This window comes from Megalopta genalis, chromosome 1 (genome assembly GCF_051020955.1).
Source record: "Megalopta genalis isolate 19385.01 chromosome 1, iyMegGena1_principal, whole genome shotgun sequence".
In the NCBI taxonomy this organism is placed as follows: Eukaryota; Metazoa; Arthropoda; class Insecta; order Hymenoptera; family Halictidae; genus Megalopta; species Megalopta genalis.
The window spans coordinates 1650254-1676842 of record NC_135013.1 but is presented as its reverse complement, the minus strand read 5'-3'; the positions used below and the strand labels follow the sequence as shown (position 1 = coordinate 1676842).

At 36.9% G+C, this 26589-nt stretch overlaps 2 protein-coding genes across 3 annotated transcripts in view; one reads left to right on the top strand and one right to left on the bottom strand.

Annotated features, from left to right (window-relative positions):
- The window catches only part of AcCoAS (acetyl coenzyme A synthase), a 35438-nt gene extending 9403 nt beyond the window's left edge, over positions 1 to 26035 (top strand). For both annotated transcript variants that reach the window (XM_033477139.2, XM_033477130.2), the window contains exons 3-11: positions 5047 to 5242; positions 6655 to 6886; positions 9708 to 9879; positions 10142 to 10334; positions 11098 to 11253; positions 12317 to 12484; positions 13394 to 13583; positions 20103 to 20348; positions 20758 to 26035. In XM_033477139.2, coding sequence (XP_033333030.1) covers positions 5047 to 5242; positions 6655 to 6886; positions 9708 to 9879; positions 10142 to 10334; positions 11098 to 11253; positions 12317 to 12484; positions 13394 to 13583; positions 20103 to 20348; positions 20758 to 20948 — 1744 coding nt within the window. In that variant the 3' untranslated portion in view covers positions 20949 to 26035. The remainder of the gene's footprint in view (positions 1 to 5046; positions 5243 to 6654; positions 6887 to 9707; positions 9880 to 10141; positions 10335 to 11097; positions 11254 to 12316; positions 12485 to 13393; positions 13584 to 20102; positions 20349 to 20757) is intronic.
- Positions 13797 to 19371, bottom strand: LOC117224323 (enolase). Its single transcript, XM_033477153.2, has 5 exons — positions 18705 to 19371; positions 17765 to 17889; positions 16644 to 16889; positions 14992 to 15542; positions 13797 to 13970 (listed from the first exon to the last, which is right to left on the bottom strand). The coding sequence occupies exons 1-4, from the start codon at positions 19097 to 19099 to the stop codon at positions 14998 to 15000; spliced, it is 1311 nt and encodes a 436-aa protein (XP_033333044.2). The 5' UTR covers positions 19100 to 19371; the 3' UTR covers positions 13797 to 13970; positions 14992 to 14997.
- Positions 26036 to 26589: the final 554 nt, after the last annotated feature.

Genomic DNA, 26589 nt, shown 5'->3' with positions numbered 1-26589 from the left:
CTTGTGGAATTATTCGTACGATTTCTCAGTAAAATGGAATATTTAATTATCGTTTGCAAATGAAACATTAATTTGCGCATTGTTATTCATTATTTCAAATAAGATTTTCTGAACTCGGCAGTGCGTCGCTTTAATTTTAGTTTTAGTTTTAGTTTTTCCAAGTAAAAAATAACATTTCACTTGCAAATAAGAAATAAGATTTTCTGAACTCGGCCATGAGTCGCTTTAATTTTAGAACAGGGCACCATAATCTCCGCGTAACGGAACAACGGGGGAAAAAAGCGTAAAGTTTTTAGCAGAATTCCGTTCCGTTTGCTGGACGAAAATATGAGACGCTCGTTCACGGTCGCTCGCGCGTCTACGTCTACGCATCGTACGATCGGCCGATGATTCGTCGAAAATTCGGCACATTGTCGTCGTGGTCGCGTCGATTGGTCAGGTCCACGTGGTCCGATCGACGACGTTACGTCACGTGGCCGCCGGCCTAGGTTTCTAGAAACGCGCTCGTCGCGTTGGAAATTAATTACAATACAGACGGCAACGCGCGTGTTATTATATTATCAAATTGCTCGACGCGATGGAAAAATATCTTCGATTTGCTGCACGAATCGAGCGAAAAATATTTAATATTATTACAATGGTATGATGCATTTTGTGACATTAGACTATACGCTCGCGAAAGAATTATTAAGTCGGTAGATTAGCGATACAATAATGTAGTAATTGTTATTAATTATTCTTGTTTATTAATATTATTACAATGGTATGACGCATTTTGTGCCATTAGACTATACGCTCGCGAAAGAATTATTCAGTCGACAGAGTAGCGATACAATAACGTAGTAATTGTTATTAATTAGTCTTATCTTTAATTAAATCTTTTAATTAGTCTATTCTTTATTATTACAATGGTATGACGCGTTTCGTTGCATTCGACTATAAAAAATTATTAAGTCGACAGATTAGCGATACAATAATATAGTAATTGTTATTAATTATTCTTGTTTTTTTAATATTATTACAATGGTATGACGCATTTTATGGCATTAGACTATACCCTCGCGAAAGAAGTATTAAGTCGGCCGATTAGCGATACAATAACATAGCATGTAATTGTTATTAATTATTCTTGCTTTTTTAATATTATTACAATGTTATGACGCGAATTATTAAGTCGACAGATTAGTGATACAATAACGTAGTAATTGTTATTAATTAGTCTTATCTTTTAACATTATTACAATGGTATGACGCGTTTCGTGGCATTCGACTATACGCTCGCGAAAGAATTGTTCAACAATTATTCTTATTGTTGATTTCTTACAATAGAACAGCTAAAATCGTTTGATCATGTTGAAGTACCGTAATCAAGCATTTTGCTTCGTTAAAGTGTAACTCGAACTTTCTCCCATCGATCGCGAATGTATCTTCTACTTGTTTGCATTAATTTCCATTGCACGTGCATCGCGACAATGTTTGATGTTAAGTCAACGATCCGATATCAACTTACGTTCGCTGCTTACGCGATTCGACCTACGCTCATCTTCGATGAAACGTAATTTATATAATATCCTGGTACGGGCTTGTTTTGGACAAACGAAAGCAGAGAAATGTACGACGATCGATGAACAGAGTTAAAAATTGTAAATTCACAGAGAAAACAAGATATGAGAAATGTACACTCGCAGATAAAAATAGGCAAACTTGCATTCAGAAGTGAAAATAGACGAATGTACATTCGCGAGTAAAAATAGACATAATAATAATAATGCTATCTTGATGCTATATCTTGGTAGAAAATAATTACTTCCTTTTTTTATTCATGTAATAACTACATTCATAAAGATTTATCCTGGAATAATTTAACGGTTAATTCAACCGAGTCTGTAAAATGCAAATATAAAATACTGTGGTATTTTATAAAAATATCGTAATCTTCTAAAAATGAATCTCATAATTTTTATGTGTTCAATATTTATATTATATTATATATTTATATTATTTATATTATATTTATGACTATGCAAGTAACAGAAATCGTAGTTTTAATACAGTTATTGACTTTTGAAATTCGGAAGCTTATACAAACGTTGAGTCATAAAATAAGTAACTGTGACAGCTGGTAATGGCAGCTGTGAACACTGATTCGAAAAGCGTTTATATTTCGGTATTTATGCATGGTATTTTGGCATTTATATTTCAGCGTTATTTTTAGATGAAGTAATCGTTGCTCTGATAAAAAATCGTCGTATACTGTCACTATCATTGATCCTCAAATATTATTTACTAACACCTTCGACGCATAGTTTTTTACTATGTGTGTATATTACCGCGGTGCTTTACCGTACTATGTAACTACAGGGTGTCCCAAAAAGGCGAGTTCCTCGAATCATTTGAAGCAACTTCTTTCTTTACGAAAATGTTCTCCGAGGCACCGTTAACGAGTTATTAACGAAAAACAGTGACCAATAAGAATCGAGTACGGCTGATGAGAGGCGGCCCAGCCAACCAGCGCACGAAATGAGCTCGCCTCTCATTGGTCACTGTTTTTCGTTAATAACTCGTTAACGGTGCCTCGGAGAAAATTTTTGCAAAGGAAAAAGTTGCTACAAATGGCCTGAGGGACCCGCCACTTTCGGATTGCGTGACTTTTTTGGGATACCCTGTATATCGTTACATATATCGTTACATACCGAATCGTGGCAATGAATACCAGTTCTGTTCGGCGATGTTTGTTCGCGTGCGGTATCGGACCATTTTGTAAGCGTTGTACTATCTCGTTATCTTTATATAACATAACGTCTCGTCATTACGATCTCTCTCTCTCTCTTTCCCTCTCTTCCTCTTGCCTCCCCCCTCTCTCTACGGTCGTACGATCGAAATCACGCGACTCACGGCAACGTCCGATAGATTCCGATGAATCGCAGGGACAGTCGCAACAACGTCTGCTGGCGATAATTTCGTACTTGACCTCGCGAACTGCGCGGGATCGCTGATTTTCGAGAGAGAGAGAGGGAGAGAGAGGAAAGGAAAAAGTGTACCACGTACGCGGCATGCATGCGTCAAGTGCAACGCGGCGCGTAACACGCGTTTCCTTTTTAGATAATAATCGACGTTCATCTTTTACACGAGGATCATGAACAATGGCAATCCATTCTGATGACAATGATTACGTGGAAATGGAAATTCGTGTCTATTCTCTATAGTTGTTCATGCAAAAATATACTAAAACATACGTCAACGCGATTCATTTACCGGTTGCACGCTTTTTACAAAATACGCTCGATCTTTCAAGGACTGCGTTTGGCTACCGCTGGAATACAACGCGTTCCGGACACGCTCATTTTATTTGTTTACCTATAATCTTGTTATCCTTTCGCGTGAAAATAATTAGGCTTTCGAAAGCGGGGTGAAATAGCGTGGCACGGTTAAATTCTTCGCCTGCCGAGAAATTACTTATTTATTTATTTATTTACTTATTCATTTATTTATTTATTTATTTATTTATTTATTTATTTATTTATTTATTTATTTATTTATTTATACATTTATTCATTCATTTATTTATTTATTCTTTTATTTATTTTATATATACGGTTAAAAACCCTTTTTTTTACGATAAAAAAAATAAACTAAGTACATAGTTACATAAACGGTTTATGTAAATTCGTTTTGAATCTTGTAATATTCCATACGATAATATAATATAACATTCCATGTAATAATCATCGAAGTTTCCTATAAATTCAATAGTAAATTAATAGTTGTTCCGAAAAATAGTTCGAAAAATTTCTTTCAAATTTTATCATTTTCATCCGAACGCTTCGAAACGATGCGCGCGGCCATTTGTTTGCAAACGAATTTAAAAAAAGTTTATCAAAGAAGTTGCATGGAAATGTTAAAAGTAACATTTAACGTTTCCTCATATCGATTAAGCGCAACAGAGTAGAAAGCGACGATTAAAAATAGTTTGCGATATATAAATTGTTTATACAGCATGACCTTGAAAACGACGTTACTAGATAAACTGCATAATAACTGGACTGCGGATTTTATGCATTTATAGGGGAAAAAAATGAGCAGACGCGATTTAAATAATTGAAATGAGATTCAAAGAAATCGTCAAATGTGGACGCATTAATTTACGCTTATTAAAATGAATAAGAGAAGGAAAATACTTGCGATCGTCTTTTACGTCATGAAGTTGACGTAGTCGAAATATAATAATGTTTATATTTTATTTATAATATTAATATTTACATTAATAATTTATAATATTAATATTTATAATAATAATTTATAATATTATATTTTTATATAATAAACGAAATACGGAACAGTGAAGGCAAAGGAAAAAATATAAAAATACTGCAGCATCGCTATCGCAGCATCAACATCGTTCGAAGAAGAAATACATTTTTATCTCGTTTTCTGTTTGATATAAAAGACGATGACAATTTTTATTTTCCATAAAGATCCACAGTCTGATAATAACTTAATACTGTATCTATTTGGGAAAAGAAGGTGCGATTAATTTTTTTTATTGTTGTTGACAAAATCAATAACTATAAAAACGAGCCGCAAGGCTCGAACAATCGTATCTCCTCTTCCCCAATTGTCCATTTTTGTGCGCAATCTGAGCGCGAATTAGGAAGAAATTACTGTAAATGCAACCTCGCAAAAATATACGAATATTAAAATAGCTGGCTCGACATTTTTTTTCAAATAAAAAAATGGACTTATAGTTGGTCCACTTTCGAAATGAACGGCTCCAATGATAACTTTATTTTCATACGCGCAACGAACGATTCGAAAAAACAGGCGACGATGAATTTTAATTCGCGTTCACGTAATCGCGGCAACGGGTTCCGGCATTGTTACGCAAAATCGATCGCCGTTTCGCGTGTTGACGGATCGCGATTACACACGTGAAACGCGTGTTTTTGTTGCTGTCGAATGTTTGACCGATAGTAAACACGTTTCGTAACGGTTCGATTCATAAATGGTCGGCGAAAGATTAAACGGATTATGTAACCGATGTTCCAGGGAGGGCAACGATCCCGACGATTATTCGCGGCTGACGTACAAGAAATTGCTAGAGGAGGTATGCAGATTCGCGAACGTGCTGAAATCGAAGGGGGTGACGAAGGGTGACCGCGTCGCCATTTACATGCCGATGATCTTGGAGCTGCCAGTCGCCATGCTGGCTTGCACCAGGATCGGCGCCGTCCACAGCGTAGTGGTAAGCATTGTTTCCCGTTATTACAACAACCGTATTTTATTTTATTTATTTTTTTTATTCTTCGTATTTATCGTTCGACGCGTTCAACGTTCGTTAACGTTAGATTGCCGGAGCGAGTCAATTTTGACTCATTTACGATTTTATTGCTCTATATTTATGCATAGGAAAGGTTAAATAATATTTTTTAAAACATATATTGGTCATAATTCTATTAAAAATCAATATGTGTTTTAAGAAAGAATTATTTAAGTTTTTCTATATATGCAGGTCTCATAATTATATATACAGTCCTATAATTATATTAACACACGGAAATAGCGGGTTCCTGAGGTCATTTGAAGCAACTTTTTCCTTTACAAAAGTTTTGTCCGAGGCGTCGTTGACGAGTTATTAACGAAAAACAGTGTGACCAATGGGAGGCGAGCTCGCCTGGCGCTAGGCGGCCGAGCCAATCAGCGGAACCGGGCTCCGACCGCTCGTTGACTCGGCTGCCGCTCGACAGCCGCACTCGCTCTCTGATTGGTCACTATCTTTCGCCGCGTGAACAATTACAGAGTCGAAGCAGTTTTCACATTTTTACCGACATTTAAACGAACTTAACGAAACATTGTATCTGTGTTCGCTCGAACACTGGTGAAAATTATTTTTTTATTATCGGTAAAATAATCGTACACAGCGCTGTTTATAATTTTAGAGAATCATTTATTACTAGACCGCGGATCTTTGTGCAAAATAAAAATCTCTCGAGACGATTGTAAGTAACTGAAATTAAGTAAAAATTAATTGCTTGCATTAGTAATTTTAGCGTAACAATATTATTACATTGCTCTTATGTCTTCACAATTTTATACGTAAGCTGATCGTTTTCGCCATAAATGTATAAAATCCGCATAAATGCATATTTATTACAAATGTTTATTAAAGGAAGTCCGATTGGAAATTGAATTCTCTTAATTCGTTTTTCATCGTATCAATCACGAAACTGTTGGAAATTTAAATAATTTCCCGTCGAATTTGTGATTCGAAAATGCAGGCTTTAATCTTTGAAAATACTGTTATCGTCGTCTTCCTCTTGTTTTATTCGCAATTTATTAAGATGATTAAACAAGTAAAGAGGTTCGACTTTGACTCGAGGATCGTTTATTTTGCATAAAAATTCGCGGCGCGGTCGTGAAGAATATCTCGAGGTCCGAAAGTCTTTTGTTATTTTTGTAAATAAACGGTAAATATATCTAACGATTAACTCTTCGGGGCACAGAAATTTGATTGCGTTTTAAATTAAACAAAATTCGTATATTCTTATTAATAAAGGAATCGCATAATATGAAAGCATAAAAAAATAATAATAACTCAATTAAATTTGTTGTTATACGGTGGGGCTATTGCCCATTAATGCGATATTGGACGATCAGTTCGCAGGCTATTCGTCGGACTCTCTAGCGGAACGTATTCTGGACTCGAAGGCAAAAGTTCTGGTGACGACCGACGGCGTGTGGAGAGGGGAGAAGCTTCTCCTATTGAAGGCGATCTGCGATGATGCTTTGAACAAGGTCAAGAAGAATGACCACGTGGTCGAGTGTTGCGTCGTGGTCTCTCACCTGAGGAGGGTCAGTAGTCCGCAGGGGAGCAAAACTGACACGGCTGGTGAGTGAAATATGGTGCTGGTATTTATATTGAGTCGTGCGATGGCTCGTGTCGTTTAACCAGTTAGCTGTGGCGCCTTCTTTTCGGAGCACGCACCTATGTGCGTCGCGAGAATCAAGCGGCGACGAGTATACTCGTCGTGGCACAAAATACTGTCACTTCTTCGTGACGAGTATACTCGTCGTGCTACAAAGTATTGCTATTTCTCCGTGACGAGTATACTCGTCGTGCCACAAAGTATTGCTATTTCTCCGTGACGAGTATACTCGCCGTGACACAAAATACTCCCATTTCTCCGTGACGAGTATACTCGTCATGCCGTAAAGTATTGCCATTTCTCCGTGACGAGTATACTCATCGTGCCACAAAGTACTGCCATTTCTCCGTGACGAGTATACTCGTCGTGTCCCAAAATACTGTAATTTAACCATGACGACTATACTCGTCACGCTCCAAAATACTGCAATTTCTCCATGACGAGTATACTCGTCGCGCCCCAAGATTACAGCCCCTTCTCCAAAACGAATATACTCGTCATGCCACAAAATACTGTCATTTCTCCGTGACGAATATACTCGTCGTGGCACAAAAATACTGTCACTTCTCCATGACGAGTATACTCGTAAAACACAGCTAACTGGTTAATTGCGTCGACTCAATCGTTTAATCGTCGATTCCATACAAATTAATATTATAAAATAATACAAAATAACACATGTAAATAATATAAAATAATATATATATAAATAATATAAAATAATAACATAAAATTTCATAAAATAAAAATGTCATCAATTCCGAAGATAAAACCACCGATGCCGACGCGAAAATTCATTCTTGAATATTGAACAAATAAGTTCTGATAAGAACGAGTACGCGAAATACATGAAACGTGAAAAATATCTAAAGAATTCGAGAGCTCCGTTACATTATTCCTGAAAGCCATCAAAAGAATTCGAGGACACAGTTACATCGTTTTTTTAGTCATCAAAATTATTAAGCAAAGCAACGAGATTCTATCGAAATTAAAAAATGCAAAGAAATTTTATTTTTCCCACGGAATCCACTTTCGAATTTTTGGCCGATCGAAAGCAAACGAAAATTTCGCGTTCTGGTGTTTTCGAAAAATTTCCAAAAGCCGCAAATGTACGAAGATCTGCCGAATTATCGAAGCGTCGAGGATTTGGTTTTCAACAAGGGCGATCTATCAATCAACTTTTTCAATGGAATAACTTCTGTCTCGCTTAAAGCTTAACAATTCGTCGTTATCGAAACGATCCCGATGCGTCGTTAAGATAACACACCTGCGTCTCGAAATTCGGGAACCATCTTCCACAACGCGGAATACGTTCTCCATTTACATTTATTTACATAAGAAATATGTATAGATCGAACGGTGTTCTCTAACTGTATTGCCGTTTTGAAATTCACACGGCACACCATGGCGAAGGTGAGTTCCGTCGTCACCTATTTTTAGACGCTCCCAAATATCGTACAGACGCTTCGAATTGAGTGAAAAAGGCATTCACGTCTCTATGAACTGTCAGGTAACCAAATGCACGCGAAATTGCATAGAACGCATCATGCAGATAAGAAGAAAAAACGGAACAATAATACGTAGAACGTGCGTTGAAATGATTAGAAAATGATTAAGGAAAATAATGATCTGTGTCTAGAAGTGTAACAGCGTATAGAAATCAAGCCAGAATGATATCGATGCTCGCGGGAAAAAAGAAGTCGCGGACACAAAGCGTTCGATTTCACAACCACCGCGTAAAATATGATGTATGCTAACATTTTAAGTAAACGGAAACGATCCATTAAACGCTGTCGCCGGTGCCGCTTCTTTTCCAAACGATCCGAAAAACCGACCAGTGAGAGGCGGGCTTCTCATTGGTTATTGTTTTTCATAAACAAAATAGCGGACTGCATTTCCGTCGCGGAAAAAAATTACGTCAAATGACCTTAAGAACCCCTCGTTTCTCGGAAGTTATGTAATTTTAGGACACCTTGTATATCTATAGCAAAATATCGCCGATTAAATTACACTTTCTGCTTATGGAGAAATTTATTATACTAATTTATATTAACAAAATATATATTACTGCATTACATTTACATTTACATTACATTACATTACATTACATTACATAACATTTACATTACATTACATTACATTACATTACATTTACATTTACATTACATTACATTTACATTACATCACATTTACATTACATCACATTTACATTACATTTATATTACATTTGTATTACATTACATTACATTTACATTACATTTACATTACATTTACATTTACATTTACATTTACATTTACGTTACATTACATTACACATTACATTGCATTACAATTATATTACATTACATTTACATTACATTTACATTACATTTACATTACATTTACATTACATTTACATTACATTTACATTACATTTACATTACATTTACATTACATTTACATTACATTTACATTACATTTACATTACATTTACATTACATTTACATTACATTTACATTACATTTACATTACATTTACATTACATTTACATTACATTTACATTACATTTACATTACATTTACATTACATTTACATTACATTTACATTACATTTACATTACATTTACATTACATTTACATTACATTTACATTACATTTACATTACATTGCATTACATTTACATTACATTGCATTACATTTACATTGCATTACATTACATTTACATTACATTACATTACATTACATTGCATTTACATTGCATTTACATTACATTGTATTAATTATTTATTATATTAATAATTAAAAGGAAAGACAAACGGCGTGAACGGCACGAGCGACGGAAATGGCGTGGCTACACCACAGATTCCATGGGACGACGACCGAGACGTATGGTGGCACGAAGAAATGGAGGAAGCCGAGGATAAATGTTATCCCGTATGGATGGGCGCGGAGGATCCACTTTTTATCTTGTACACAAGGTAAGTAACTTTCCTTAGAACTTTCTCGGAGTCCTGCATTAAAAAAATGCAAAATTCTCGACGAAAATACATATATTCTCCGAACAAAATCGACGGTACTAAAGAAATCGAAACATATTATATTATAGCACAATCTATTTATTCAACCTTTCTAATTCGACATATTACGCCATTATCACTGATCCAAATCATTTTATCCGCGTTTGCGTTGGTTTTTGTAGCGGTTCGTTTCGTTGATTGCGTTATCTTTCTTCGCAAACAGCGGCTCCACGGGAAAACCGAAGGGCGTGCTTCACACCACGGCTGGTTACTTAATTTATGCTGCGACCACATTCAAATACGTCTTCGATTATCATCCAACCGACGTTTACTGGTGCACTGCTGACGTCGGTTGGATCACCGGCCACACTTACGTCGTCTACGGTCCCCTGGCGAACGTGGCCACTTCCGTTATCGTAAGTCAATTTCCCTTCCTCGAGTCGACGTCGCGATCAATTTCGTTGAAAAGCCGTAATACGGGCGATGGTATTACGGGACGCGTGACGCGATTACTTTTACTGACAAACATTGCACGATGAAGCGGCGGCGGCGGCATTTTATTCTTTGTTCTTTCTTTTTTATTCTTCGCGTGTGCTTTAATTTGTTTATTATATTTTATATTATCATAGTTTAGATTATTATATTATATTATTATATTATATCATATTTCGACGAGTCACAAATTAATGCTTAGTTTATACTTACAGTTAATATTCAGTTAATATTATACTTAGTCAATTAATACGATTGATACTTAGTACAATTATATTATGTATTATTGTTTTTGTTATTGTTATTAATAACAATAATAATAATATGATAATAATAGCCGCTTATTACTATTATATTATTTATATGATATATATAATATGTATCATATACATATGTATATTATATGATACATTATATTTATACAATACATTAATATATATATATATAATAATAATAATAATATAATATATATATAATAATATATAATATAATTTATTATATTATTCTGTAATTCATAACAATAAGAGCCGCTTTCGGAGATTTTGTTGAAGATTTCCCCCGCTATAAAGACCAGAAAAAAGATTGTTGTCGGTAAAAGTGCATATCCGACCACCGCATCGTCGAATTGTTGCAATTTCATATAAATGAGAAAATGTGATTGATCTTCTTTGAAATCTTTATGCGCAGTTCGAAGGAACACCGTTTTATCCGGACAACGATCGTTATTGGTCAGTCATCGACAAATACAAGGTTACGCAATTCTACACTGCGCCGACTGCGATCAGGTCGCTAATGAAGTTCGGGGACGAGCTGGTAAAGAAGCATAATTTATCCTCCTTAAAGGTAAGTCAGAATTCGCTGACAGATCAATTTAAAAAAAAAAGAAACAAAAACGAAGTTGTTGACCGCGTCGTCATTGCTCGCTTGCAAATTTTTATGCGAATCATCATTTTCATGCATCCTTTTAGAAAAATCGGAAGAAGAAAAAGATTTCTTGCGACAGCTAAAATATTCGTTGTGACGAACCTGGAACAGTAATGCAATTCATTTCTGTTAATATGCACGGTTTATCGGCGATTCGTGAACTTGTACTTTGCGACACAGTATGTCATACAGTTTTGAAACGGCTGTAACACGAAGATCAGCAATGCCATCGAGACACAACAAATTTCAGAATAAAATTTGAACATTTTAGAACGTCGTTTTCTTTGTTAGAACTTGATGTCTTGCTTGCAAGAATATTTAATCTTCAAAATAAAATGCGGAAATGAAATGTAACAGTAAAAAGTCGAATTCTAAAAATTTGCATCTCAAAAAGTCGAATTCTAAAAATCTTGCAACTCAAAAACTCGAATTCTAAAAGCTTGCATCTCGAAAACTCGAATTCTAAAAATCTTGCATCTCAAAAACTCGAATTCTAAAAACTTGCATCTCAAAAACTCGAATTCCAAAAACTTGTACCTCAAAAACTCGAATACTAAAAATCTTGCGTCTCAAAAACTCGAATACTAAAAATCTTGCATCTCAAAAAATCGAATTCCAAAAACTTGTACCTCAAAAACTCGAATTTTAAAAACTTCCATTTCAAAAACTCAAATACTAAAAATCTTGCATCTCAAAAAATCGAATTCCAAAAACTTGCACCTCAAAAACTCGAATACTAAAAATTTGCACCATAATCGTGTAAAAGTAAGCAGTGAAAAATTTTTTGTTCGCGAATAACGATTGCACCGGAGGGTACAGAATAAAAACAGTATTATGCACTATATAAAAATCTTTATGTTCTTGGGACGCGTGTTTAGTGCAAAAAAAAGAGAAGTTCGTAGTCATCGTCGTAGCGCACGAAATGGTTTTCTTTATAGCGATAATGATATAATTCTGTTCTAAGAAATGGTTTTGTTTGCAGGTGCTGGGCTCTGTTGGAGAGCCAATTAACCCCGAAGCTTGGCTCTGGTTCTACAATCTCGTTGGTCACGGAAAGTGTAGCATAGCGGACACGTTCTGGCAAACGGAGACCGGAGGTCACGTGATCACTCCTTTGCCCGGTGCTACGCCCATGAAACCAGGATCTGCAGTGAGTTGAAGTTTCGATTTGTTGATGTGCGAATGCTTCGTCGTTCTTGGTTCTGTGGCTCGCAGAGCAGCTTCTTCTGATAATATCAACTATAACCAGCTCTGAACTTTAAACAGGCTTTTGTTCATCTTTCTACAATGTGTTCTTGTAAAAGAAAGAAACGTCCCTCGAGACACTAGAACGATGCATACATAATAATATTATAATAATATTGTTAGTACTATCATTAGTATTAATATTAATAATATTAATACTAATAATATATTAATACTAATAATATTAATACTAATAATATTAACACCAATAATATTAATACTAATAATATAAATACTGATAATATTAATATTAATAATATTAAAAAATACTAGTAATATTAATACTAATAATATTATCATAATACTACTATTAGTAGTAGTATTAATATTATTAGTAGTATAAATATTAATATTCCTATTCTGATCAGTACTAATAACATTAGTGTTTACTTTGGACAATATTTGTGTACACGAGAATGAAAAAGAAATCAGAAGAATGTTACATCGTTATAGACAAAATATGGGGTAGCTTTGACGGAAAACTTTCAAGTACAATGTTTATCGTGAACGTTAATTGCATAGAAATTTTTAAGAAGCAAGGAATCGAGGAGCGAACAGATGTTTTCCTTTTTTAAAAAGAAAAGAAAATTGTACCGCGTGTAAAATATTTTCTTAAAACTGTTAGAAAGCTGTGATTTTTGTAGCAATGATAAATTACTTTGTTATTATCGGATCAGGGTTCGAAATGAAATGGAGCAGCGCTAGGAACACACGATTGTTTGGAAAATTGATGCTCGATAAGAGAGTCTAGCGAAGGGGATCGTCGAATATACACATAATCTGTGACACGTGTTTGCACATGTTCTCTGAACAGACGTTCCCCTTCTTCGGAGTGTTGCCGGAACTTTTGGACGAGGACGGTCGATTGATCGAAGGTGAAGGAGAGGGATACCTCGTCTTCCGTCAGCCGTGGCCAGGAATGATGAGGTCCCTTTACGGAAATCACCAACGCTTCCAGAATACGTACTTCGACCGATTCCACGGCTATTACTGCACCGGCGACGGTAAGCGAAGCCAAGTAATCAAATATCGGAAAATCAGCTCGCTCAGGATCGGTTGATTCCTTGTCGCGGATCATTTCTACGGTCGTGAACGTGTCACGATTTTTCGAAATCTAAGTTCGTGCATTCATTCAGCCATAGAATATACGATTTACAAAATCGTGCAATTTAATTGATGGATAGTATGCAACAGAAAGAAATTTGCAACAGCAAAACTTTTTCATTAATAAGTTCATGCTGGAGTGACTTTTATTATTCTGCAGAAAAATGTTCGCTCAATTGTCGGATAATCTTTTAACGCAGTCAGATCGGTCCTCTTTTGTCTTGCGGAATTGTCGATGAGTATGTCAGTGTAACGAAGACCCAGAGCTGGTAATTAGATCAGCATTTCTAAGAAGAATTTCAGAATTATCTCAGATTATTGTTCTGAGCAATTATGAGATCGGTGAAAGTAATTATATCAAATGATATTTGAAGTATTATATCAAATAATATTTGAAGTATTATATCGAATAATATTTTTGAAATATTATGGCAAATAATATTTGAATTATTCTACCAAATAAAATTTAAAATATTATATCAAATAATATTTGAAATAACATTTAATAACAATATTATAAAATAAAATAATATACTGCTTCAGATAATATCTCAAGAAATCTAATTTCTGAAGTAATTACAGGCACAAAAATACTCATGCAATAAAATAACAAATTATTACAAATAATATTTCCAATCTCTCAAAAGTAATCGCAATAATTATAAAATTAAAAAATATGTGACTCCAGATAACATTTCAGATAATGTTATTAAATAAAATAATATGTTACTATAAATAATATTTCAAGCAATTCAATTTCAGAAGTAATTACATGAAAATAATTATGAAACGAAGCAATATGTTATTTCAAATAACATTCCAAATAATGCCGCTTTAATTGTGCCGGGGCCTGATCAATAAACGACGCGTCGAGCAACAATATTTCGAAAAAGTGAAAGCGCATAACTCGCAGCTTGTAACTATACAGAATAATAATTATATTAACACCCAGAAAGGGGTGATTCCTGAGGTCATTTCAAGTGACTTTTTCCTTAGCGAAAATGCGATCCGCGGCTTCGTTCGCGAGTTATTAACAAAAAACACTGGCCAATGAGAGACGAGCTCGTGCGGCCGGCGCTCCGCCCTTGCGGCCAATGCCGCGTCGCGCCGTCCGTCTGACGCAGCGGCAGTGGTCGCAAGGGCGGAGCGTCAACCGTGCTCGCCTCTGATTGGCCAGCGTTTTTCGTTACTAACTCGTAAACGAAGCCTCGTAGAACATTTTCGCTAAGGAAAAAGTTGCTTAAATGACCTCAGGAATCGCTCCCTTCCAGCTGTTAACACAATTACGGGACACCCCGTAGAACTAACCGGGTACTATTTAGCCAACGGATTCCTGTAATTTCGTCCGGCGTATTTCGCGTCCTTTCCAAGTTCCTCCTCGATTCTCAACAGTTGATTATACTTGGCAGTCCTCTCGGACCTGCAAGGCGCGCCGGCTTTGAATTGGCCGGCGGACAATCCGACCGCCAGATCCGAAACGAAATTGTCCTCCGTCTCCGCCTGGCAGGCCGTCACGATATAACCCCAGTCGCTGATCCTCGCTATCTTCGCGCAGTTGATCGCCTCCGTCACCGTTCCGACCTGCGACATACGCAGTATAATGGCGTTCGCCATTTGCCTTTCAATCGCCTCCTCGATCCGTTCGATGTTCATCGCCGTCAGATCGTCGGCGACGATCTGGATGTCCTGGTCGGCTATCGTCAGCCAGCCTTCCCAGTCCTCCTGGTCGAACGGGTCCTCGATCGACACTATAGACGGGAATTCCGCCAGGTATTCTAAATACTGATCCTTCAGGGTTTCCGCTTCCATGTAGTCGTCGGGATCGGACTCCTCCGTTTTGAAGCCGAGATCGTATCCACCTGTTCCGAAAATATCGGCGAAGTCGGTCGTGAATATTATATATTATTAATTATTATTTTTTAATAATAATTATTATTATTATTATTAATATATAACGAATTGAAAGGATACAATAATTGCAATAATTTGTTGCATAAAAGTAAATGTAGATTTTTTGAATGAGAATATTATTAAAATTATTTGTACAATTACAAAGAGGAATATTTCATGAATTCTAATCTAAATTAAAATTGATCATTTTTATCATAATGATTATTAATTAATCTGGTTATACGCAAAAATATGACTATTGTTCCCCTGACTATTAAAATTATTCGTATAATTATGAAAGGAATATTAATATAATATTAAATATTGATTAATATCAATATAATATTCAATATTGATTGATATTAATGTAATATTAAATATTTATTAATATAAATATAATATTCAATATAAATATTTATAATCGAAATTAAAATTGATCATTTTTAAATTAATTAAAAATGTTTTAATCTAGTAAAATTATTACAATTAATCTAGTAAAATACAAAAATTGGATCATTGTTCTTCTAATTGTTAAATTTATCCGTACAACTGTGAAAGGAAAAAAAAAAGATATTACATGAATTACAATCGAAATTAAAATTGATCTTTTTTATTATAATAATTATCAATTAATCTAGTAAAATACAAAGATATAATTGTGAAAGGAAATATTACACGAATCAATCTAAATTAAAATTGATTAATTAAATCAAATGATAAAAGTGATAAAAATTACACAAATGATAAAATGATAAAATGAATCGATTAATTAATCTAATAGAGAATACAAAAATATAATTATTGTTCCTTCAATTATTGAAACAAAAAACTATATAGAATCATGTAGCGATTTTACATATATCTCTTTTTTGTCAATTTCTGCAGATATTTGTCTGAAGTATATTGCACGATTTATTCGATCTACTGGATTTAATAATCTACTACGATACAGCGTAGGAATATTCCGTATAAAATTTTGTTCACGCAACGTACCATCGATCTGCTGGAAGAAAAAATGGGTACGTGAGCGTAAAAGAAGAAAAAAAAAACAACATGATAACTGTGTTCACCTTCTTTGTAAAAGGCACTGGCCGCCATATCTATCGCTATCATGATTCTCCCGTCGTATCCCGCGTCCTTGATGGACTCGTCCAGAAGCAGAAGCGCCTCTCGGTCTTCCTCGAACTCAGGCGCGAACGCGCCTTCGTCGCTGACCGGAAGCGGCAGATTTATTTCCTGCGCCGCCGCGATTTTCTTCTCCAACACTTTGTACACTTCCGTCCCCATTTTCATCGCGTCGGCGAAGCTTTCAGCTCCTGATAAATTCGCGTGCGCGATAACAGACCGAATCGACGTTCCATACTTTTCCGAATCGAATCAGAAAATTCGAAGACCGTCCACAAAGTACAATATTATCGCAAAAATGTCGAAGATCCCGGTAAAAATATTTTAAGAAATTGTTTGGAAATATACAGGATGTCCTAAAAATTTCTCGCAGTCCGAAAGTAGAGGATTCCTGAGGTCATTCGAAGCAACTTTTTCCTTAGCGAAAATGCAATCCGCAGCTTCGTTTACGAGTTATTAACGAAAAACAGTGACCAATCAGAGGCGAGATCATTCGGCGCGAGACGGCCGAGCCAATGAGCGGAAATGGGCTCCGTGCACTCGTTGGCTGGGCCGCCGCGCGCCAGCCAAGCTCGCCTCTTATTGGTCAGTGTTTTCGTTGATAACTCGTAAACGAAGCTTCGGAGAAAATTTTCGCGAAGGAAAAAGTTGCTTCAAATGACCTCAGGAATCTCCTATTTCCGGATTGCGAGACATTTTCGGGACACCCTGTATATGTATATATTGTCAATGAAGCGCTGTTTCCGTGGCGTTTTTTCTCAAAAATTTCTCAAATTCGTCGTTCCAAGAAATAATAAAAATACAGTAATTGTTTCCCTAATTGACGCTCAGATTGTCCACGAAGATGGACAGTTTTGGAAGAGGAGATACGATTATTCCAGCCTTGCAGCTCGATTTAGCATAATCACTACTCGATAACAGCTCAGTTTTTATAGTTATTGACAATCGGTAATTATAAAAAACGAGCCGCAAGGCTCAAATAATCGCGTCTCCTCTTCCCAAATTGTCTGTTATAGTGCACAATTTGGGCGACAATTAGGGAGACATTACTGTATTCCTATGTCACCTATGGGCAAAATCATAAATTCTTGACAAGGTATCGTGTTGCCGGCGTGCCTTCCCCCGCTGATCATGTTGAAACAGGGGACTGGAATGTACAGTTCCGCATTCTCAGCTAATTCTGCGATGTACCTAAAAAACCAAAGGCGGTCGCTACAGCGGCGTTTGAATCTTTATTTCATCAGGTTCGCAATTTTTATCCTTTCTTGAAAGAAAAGGCCTAGCCGATTAAGATGGTCAAAATTGCCCTGAAAGTTTTTTTAACGAGTATTATACCGTTCAATAGCTGTGCAAAATTTCAACCCTGTAACTTGTTCGTGAGGGTAGTTACAGGGAAAATTAGATTCGGGCGCTTTTCCGCTCATTTCCTCCCCTCGGCGACTTCTTAAAATTTTGAAAAAAATGTTACTTATTTCGAACATCGAGCCGTATATTGTAGAATTTTTTTGGATTTTTCGGTTGCAAACTGTGGTTATTAAAAATGGAAAACCAACAAAAAAATCGAAAGATTGAAGATATCTCGAAAACAGAAATACTATGCCATCTTGATATTAATTCCCTGATAAGGTACTATCGCAAGCAGTGCGCTCAATTTTTCTCAGATTTTTCGTAGAATTCCGTCATCGTCGGAAAAAGTAAAAACCGTATTTCCGTTTTCGAGATATGTTCAATTTTCCGATTTTTTGTTGCTTTTCCATTTTTAATAACCATAGCTCGCAACCGAAAAATCCGAAAAAATTCTACAATATGCGGCTCGATGTCCGAAATAAGCCACATTTTTTTCACAATTTTAAAACGTCACCAAAAGAGGGAAATTTCGACTTAATTTGGCTAGGCCCTCAAGGACGAAACTCGCGACTCCGTTATTTTATGCTACTCTATGTATATTCGACTAGCGAAATTGGCGAGCATAAGATCGTAATATCGCGCGGATCACCGTGGATCACCTGTAAACCGGAAGTCCCTTCTTGGCGGCGCCGGCTTTGCAACAGGCGACGGATACGCCGAGTATGGCGTTGGCGCCGAGCTTCGATTTGTTCTCGGTGCCATCCAGCCTGTTCAGCAAGCTGTCTATCTCCATTTGCTGACAAGCCTCCAGCCGCGATTTCAGTAGCTGCGGCGCGATTATGTTGTTGATCACGTCGACGGCGCGGAAGACGGAACGGCCGTGGTACATCGCCTCGTTCCCATCCCTTATCTCCTGGGCCTGATTGGGGCTCGGCACAAGAACAGACGGTACCGACGACCTCAGCAGCCCGACGTCCGTGATTATGTCGATCTCCAACGTTGGCTCCCCTCTCGAGTCGAATATCTGTCGAGCTTTAACCTTTTGGATCGGCATTTTCGCGCGTGCCGGATCTCGATATCTGTAGAATCCGAGAATCCTCCGATAATACGCGCGGCCTCGATAGACGGAGGGATCGCGCGAATCTGAACGATCTAGACGAGAATTAACGAGAATTTTGTGCGATTTGTTGTTCGGGGTCAGGCCATGTTTTTCAGGCAACGATTCTCTGTACGATGATAATTGAAGCTCGACGTCCGCGCGCGTTCTTTTCCTCAGTTCTCACACGTTCTTTAGTCGATCGTAGGTTTCTGAATACATTCGCACGGTTTTCTCCATTAATTTCTCACGGAAATGCCAAATTTCGGGTTGCTCTGAATTTCCCGGTGCTAGTCCTACGCCTATGCAATTTATTGCCACAGAAATTGTGGCTATAATAATTGTGTATCGCTCAGAAAAATTTCTAAAAGTTCATTAAACCTTCTGACCTCTGTAAATCGATGATAAGACGATTACCAGATGATTAGATTAGATGATTGGACGACGCATTTTTATGCAAAAGATAAAAATTGCACGCATCGATTGCAGAGAATAGAAATCAATTAGCAATTTTATTCTTTTTTTAATGATATTATTAGATTCAAAATAATGCATTGACGTTTCAAAATGCTTTTAATTATTACACTATTTTCAATCGTGACTATCCAATTTTGCCGTAAATGCATAAAATCCGCAGTCTAATAATGATTGATCCATGTTTATTCGATAAAATAAATATGTATTTATTTGTATTTATTTTATTTGTATTTGTAATTTATATTTGTATTTATTTGTAATTTCTATTTGTATTTATTTGTATTTATGTTTGTATTTATTTGTGTTTATATTTGTATTTATTTCTATTTGTATTTACTTTTATTTATATCTGTATTTATTTCTATTTATATCTGTATTTATGTGTATTTATATTTGAATTTATATCCGTACTTATTTGTACTTATATCCGTACTTATTTGTACTTATATTTGTATTTATATCTGTATTTATATTTGTATTGTAGGCGCCCGACGAGACGCGGACGGCTATCTGTGGATAACCGGCCGTATCGACGACATGCTGAACGTTTCCGGCCATCTAATGTCCACTGCGGAAGTCGAAAGTGTGTTAACCGAGCACTCGGCGGTAGCCGAAGCGGCAGTGGTCAGTAAACCTCACCCCGTGAAAGGACAATGCCTTTATTGTTTCATAACGCCCAACAAGGGTGACACGTTCGACAAAAAACTCCAGGACGAGCTCAAGAAGAAAGGTAATGGATCGCATCTCCAGTTGCACGATTCATCAAGCATTCGCGCTAACTTGGATCACAAAATCACAGAGCTTCGTGATCGCGTTTCAATAAAATAATGGAATAATTCAAAGAATTCAACTAACTCGATTCAATCAAATTTAACTTAAACGAAAGTCTTTTCCTTCAAATTACTTACAATAAATAATACACAGAAATCATTCTCCTACAATGTAAAATATTGCAAACTCGTGAGAACAATTTCTTAGAGGAAAAATCGACCATAAAAGTCGATAAGATAGTTAATAATTATAATTTATATTATTATAGTTAAAAATAATAAAGTTTATTCTAGGCCTTAAGATAGATTACTATTAATTATTTAAAAAAAAGTACGGCGGATCTGCTAAACGATCGTTTTCTGTGACAGTGCGCGAGAAGATCGGCGCGTTCGCCCAACCGGACGTCATCCAACACGCGCCAGGACTGCCGAAGACCCGGTCCGGCAAGATCATGAGACGGGTCCTGAGGAAGATCGCCGCGGGCGACAGAAACGTCGGCGACATCTCGACGTTGGCCGACGAGAGCGTCGTCGAGCTGCTTTTCCAGCTGAGGCCGTAGGCGTGAAGGCTGTAAAACCGTCGACGCGTAGCCGTGATCGGAGGAAACTTCGTGAAACGTAGTAATTTAGGCTAAAACAGACAAACAAACGAACAAAGGAAAAGAAAAGAAAAGAAACAAAAAAGCCGACACGCTTCCGGTGAGGGTTCTGCTTCGAGTTGCAAATCCACGACGAGCGAACGACTTGTCAAAACTGTGAGCAGCTTGGCGGGATGGTTGCGATTCGGCCGCGAAGAAGCTGCGTCACAGAAAACGGAACATCTTTCCACGTTTAGCATCGTTTCCTCTCTGTTGAGTAGCCTATAGTACTTACGGTACTATTTATCGATTAATTTGTAAGCTAGTATTCCGCGGTAATACAGTAATGTCTCTCTAATTGACGGTCAGATTGTCCACGAGAATGGACAATTTTTGGAAGAGGAGATACGATTATTCAAGCCGTGCAGTTCATTATTATAATTAGGAATTGTCAACAACTATAAAAGAACGAGTTACAAGGCTCGAATAATCGTATTTCCTATTCCAAAAATTGTCCATTTTCCTGCAGAATCTGAGCGTCAATTAAGGAGACATCACTGTAGAGTAATGTCTCTCTAATTGATGCTCAGATTGTCCACGAAAATGGACAATTTTTTTGCGGTTCATTGTTATAGTTACAAATTGTCAACGACTATAAAAAACGAGCTACAGGGCTCGAATAATCGTATCTACTCTTCCCAAATTGTCAATTTTCCTGCACAATCTGAGCATCAGTCAGGGAGACATTACTGTAGTCTCACCGTTCGTTTTCACAGTCCGGCTGTTCGTTCGACAGTTTTTGCGGCGAGAGTTTTTGCGTCTGTTTTCGCCGACTCGACGGGCGACAGCTTCGACAGACTGTCGCTGTCGGACGATTAGCGCGACGCTGCGATCGAGATAATCATTCTGAGCGCGACCGCCGGTAAATACAGTAATGTCTCCCTTATTGACGCTCAGATTGTCCATTAAATTGGATAATTTGGGAAGAAGAGATAGGATTATTCGAGTCTTGCGGCTCGTTTTTATAATTGTGGACAATTTATAACTATAAAAGTAAACCGCGAGGCTCGAATAATCGTATCTCCTCTTCCCAAATTGTCCATTTTTATCAATAATTCGAGCGTCAATTAGAGAGACATTACTGTACGCTTGGAAAATCGGCCGCGCACTCGCGCTATGCGTGATTGCACGTGGCTCGCGAAAATAACTCCGCCGACGCAACCTCACATAACATAACGCTTACAAATTCGACCAAATAAACGGATTGAAGCTTTCGGAGACGTTAGCCAGTCTAATCGATGTCCGCGCGATTTTCTTAAAAGATTCGTTGGAGCGACCAATTTGTTAACTTTCTTATCCGAGCGTATAAAGCGAATTGTAAACAAACCATTCGAATAAATTATTGTAAACGTTCACCGTAAGAGATCCGCAGATCGTTGCAATTTTCAATGCCTGTGGTTTTTGACTCTGCGTCGACCGATTTGAAAATTTGAAAATTCCAAGCTCTGGCGAGAAAGTCGGGAAACGCGATGTTCTTTCGTTTGTTTCGTTATTCCAATCAATTCCGCAGAATTGTTTCTCGCGAATTGTCTGCCAAGCCAGCCCTTCGACTATCTTATAAAAAAGTTTGATATTCGGAACAAGTTTATTCCGTTCGAGAAGATGCTCGCGACATTTTCGCGAGCCGCTGCGCACCTAATCGCGTTTAGAATTCTACGAAACGAAGCCGATTCGTTGAATGTGTACGCGCCGTTAGATCCGAGCAGCGATCGTGATCGATGCGAGAATTGTCGGGTCGCACGGCCGCTGTTGTGAACATCGTTGCGAGAAAAGAAAACAGTTTTATAAGTGACGCACGTCTGGCGCGTGAACGATTCCATCGATATCACTATGAAAGTATCTTCGAAACTTTTGAAACAGTTTACAATGTCGTTTGAATGAATTGCACATGTTCGGCGATTGTTTCCAGCACGCGGGACGGAAAGCCATCGATCTACGTTTCGTCACGCAAGTCGGACGAGTGGTCGAGAACGTTCGCCGATTCCGCGTCACCGTTTTCGTTGATCCTACGTTCGGCTTGTTTGCTGCCTCGCGTTATGTTCTCAACGATTTCCGATAATCGATGCCGTTTCGTACCGGCCCCGGCCAGGGCTCTCGACTTGGAACTAATGTCACAGGGCTCCTGGCATTAATGTTACAGCGATTCATCGACCGTTCCCGCGTGAGAAACTTGTTTCCGGAAGTAGTATAGTTGATGGACGATTCAGGGCGGAAACTTGGCGTTTCTTATTTAATCTTTCGACCATTTGATCGCGGGAAATAGTCGAGATAAGAGCGATAGAGTTTGTCCAAGTCCGCCTGGTTGGGCAATTCCACCGCGTACAATAATGTCTCTCTAACTGACGCTCAGTTTGTCCACGAAGGTGGATTATTTGGGAAGAGTAGATACGATTATTCGAGCCTTGCGGTACGCTTTTATAGTTGCATATTGTGAACAATTGTGAGAACGAGCTGCAATCGTATCTCCTCTTCCCAAATTGTTCATTTTTATGCATAATCTGAGCGTCAGTTAGGGAGACATTATTGTACTGTAAGTTAGAAAAATTGATTTAGATTTACAGTTAAAATGGCTTCGAGTGCAAAGAATTAATTATAACGCGTGTAGGTCGATATACAGCGGATTTTATTAATTTTATACTAAAACGAGACGATGGGTTTATTGTTATAATCTTTCTGAGATTATTATACAAACAAGATGGAACTTTCTACTTGATATTTACTTTTTGCGATCGATGCAGAAACTTTTATTATTTTGAAGATCCGCAGTGCATCGATAAATACGTCAGAGTGGAAATATTTATTATTAACGACGTGGATCGGTCAATAAGAAAGCGCCTCTCCGATTTAATTTTGTAATTCGTTCGATTGACATTGAAAATTGCGGAATCCAAGTTTCTCGTGTTTCATCCGTTGTCTATAATGCCTACGTGAAACGAAAGGACACCGTAGGAGAACGTTGCCACGGTCGAGCCACGGTGAACATCGTTTTCTAACCTTCGCCGTTACGTTGTACAGGGTGTCCCAAAAATGTCTCGCAATCCGGAAATGACGGGTTCCTCAGGTCATTTGAAGCAGCTTCTTCCTTTACAAAAATTTTCTCCGAGGCCAATAAGTGACCAATAAGAATCGAGTACGGGCTGACGCGAGGCGGCCCAGCCAACCAGTGCAGGAAGCCCAGTTCCGCTCATTGGTTCGGTCGCCTCTCACCAGTCGAGCTCGCCTCTCATTGGTCACTGTTTTTCGTTAATAACTCGTAACGGTGCCTCGGAGAAAATTTTTGTAAAGGAAAAAGTTGCTTCAAATGACCTGAAGAACCCGCCACTTTCGGGGTTGCGAGACATTTTTGGGACACCCTGTAGTTAAGCGATGACTATTAGCGATGAGAAAGAGCGTGTCACGAGTACGCCGACACCTGACCCGGTCACCCAAGCTTACTCGTCACCAAGACAACTCTAATTCGCGCGATATAATCGACTCATTTGAAAATTATCCGACTAATTGAACGGTACGAGATTTTTGTAAGCGTTCTCAACACGCTCGATGCCCTACGCGATATTTTCGTATGACCCGATTCTAATTAGGACGAGGATCAGCGATCAGAATCGGCGAGAAATCCTCCGTTAATTAATCGCGGTGTTCGTCCGTGTCCTAGAAGAGCCATTAAGAGTAAGTTACCGCGAAACATACCGGAAGATGTCTAGCAGCGAGTTATTTAATTTTTAGCAAATTATATTTTTTAAAGCAACCGCCTCCGCGCCTAAACGCGCGACAGACCTAAGTATGTATACGCACGATTACAAACGCACTTTATAATGAAAGTCCGCGTGTCCTGTAAATTTCTAGAGAGCTGGATTTAAACGAATCACGCTGCGTTTAGCAGCGTCACATACATATCATTCCTCGCGGAACAAATCAACTATAGGTGTGATAATGAAATATATATGTATATATATATATATATATATATATATATATATATATATATATATATATATATATATATATATACATACGATATATATTGAAGAAAGTATATGTATATTATATGGCAAATGCAGGAGCATACATATATATGTAAATATATCTACGTTAATGAACACAATTGTTATTGGCCTGTTAAATGAAAATCGTGGTACTCATTTATTCTTTCATCCCTCTTTCGAAGTTCATTATAGCTCTTCATAGTTCTCGCTTAAGATTTTTGAAACTTTTCTATCGGTCTAAACGATTTCGTCTATTTTTTCGATTAGCAAAAAAATAAGAAATTAAGAGATTTCAAAACAAACGACGTCCGATACCGTCTGTTATGAATTTGCTAGTTACTGGCACATTTTTACGGATCTCCTATCTTCCATTTTCTACAAAAAAAAAAACATTGGAACGGGTCCATCGCAAAAATGTATCTTGAGAACAGGATTGATATACAATATTAAGAATACAATAGACTTTATGCGAGATAAAAATGTTTCACCAAGGACTCCAAATGAAATTTTTCATATTCTCGAATAATTTTAACTATCCGAACAATATATAAATATATTTTTAAGTTCTTTCAGTCCTTTTATCGTTTTTTAGATCTCACGCACACATCATCGGCATAAATGCGTCAAATCCAGAGTTTTACGATAAATAACAAAAACGGAAACAATGTATACGGGTTTTATTTTAAAGATAATTTGTTAAATCATTTTTTTTAAGCGTGCATCTCTTCACCTGAAATGCAACACAATTAGACTTTTACTATTCAAATTGCGTTGCACGACTTCCATCAATTTTGTTATTCGTAGCCTGTACGTTATTGTATTTTTTATTTGTTTATAGAAAACCTCAAACGAAGAAATTTAATGTCTATATTCATTCACAGATTCGATTTATTTTGTTTGATCTAACGTGAAACGAACTGTTGTTGAATACGAAATGTTACAAGCAAATTATTTCGCACGTTCATAACGTATGTACGTGACCATTAAAGACGTAAATAAAACAAGAAACTTATGTATATTGGAAAATGTTTTTTTCATTTATTCTTAACATGCGATAGTTCTTCCGAAGTATTCTTAATAGGCTGAATTTAAAAAAAGGACAGTTTTGGAGCAGTTTAGTAGTACATACTACTAGGTTTCATTTCATTCGAAGTAAAATAAATATTCAATTGAACGTCAACGACGACTATTTTATTGAGAAATCTACCAATAAAATGCTTACGCAAAGGAATCATCCCTTTAATTTCCTTAAACTTCACGCTACTTCCAGGATTCCCCATATACTGCACGCCAATTTACAATTATGTATAAAATAAATGCAATTATTCCTTCGTAGCGAAATGATTGTCTCATTTTTTATTATTATTAATTTCACTATTATCATTAAATTTTTTTATAGCATATTATAGTATATTTTATAGTGTACTATAATATATAAAATTAATATACTACTACTATTATACTATTACTACATACATTATAGTTAAAATTAATATACTACTACTATTATACTATTATAGTATACTATAAAATATACTACAACTACTACTACTACTAATATATTATAGTATATTTTATAT

Excerpts from the sequence above, each read along its gene's own strand:
- LOC117224323 (XM_033477153.2), bottom strand. The coding sequence starts at position 19,099 with ATGCCGATCCAAAAGGTTAAAGCTCGACAGATATTCGACTCGAGAGGG. Across the intron at positions 16,890-17,764 it reads ATTTATGATTTTGCCCATAG|GAGCTGAAAGCTTCGCCGAC; the intron begins GTGACATAGGAA and ends CGAATTTATCAG. Across the intron at positions 15,543-16,643 it reads CAGTGCCTTTTACAAAGAAG|GTGGATACGATCTCGGCTTC; the intron begins GTGAACACAGTT and ends TTTTCGGAACAG.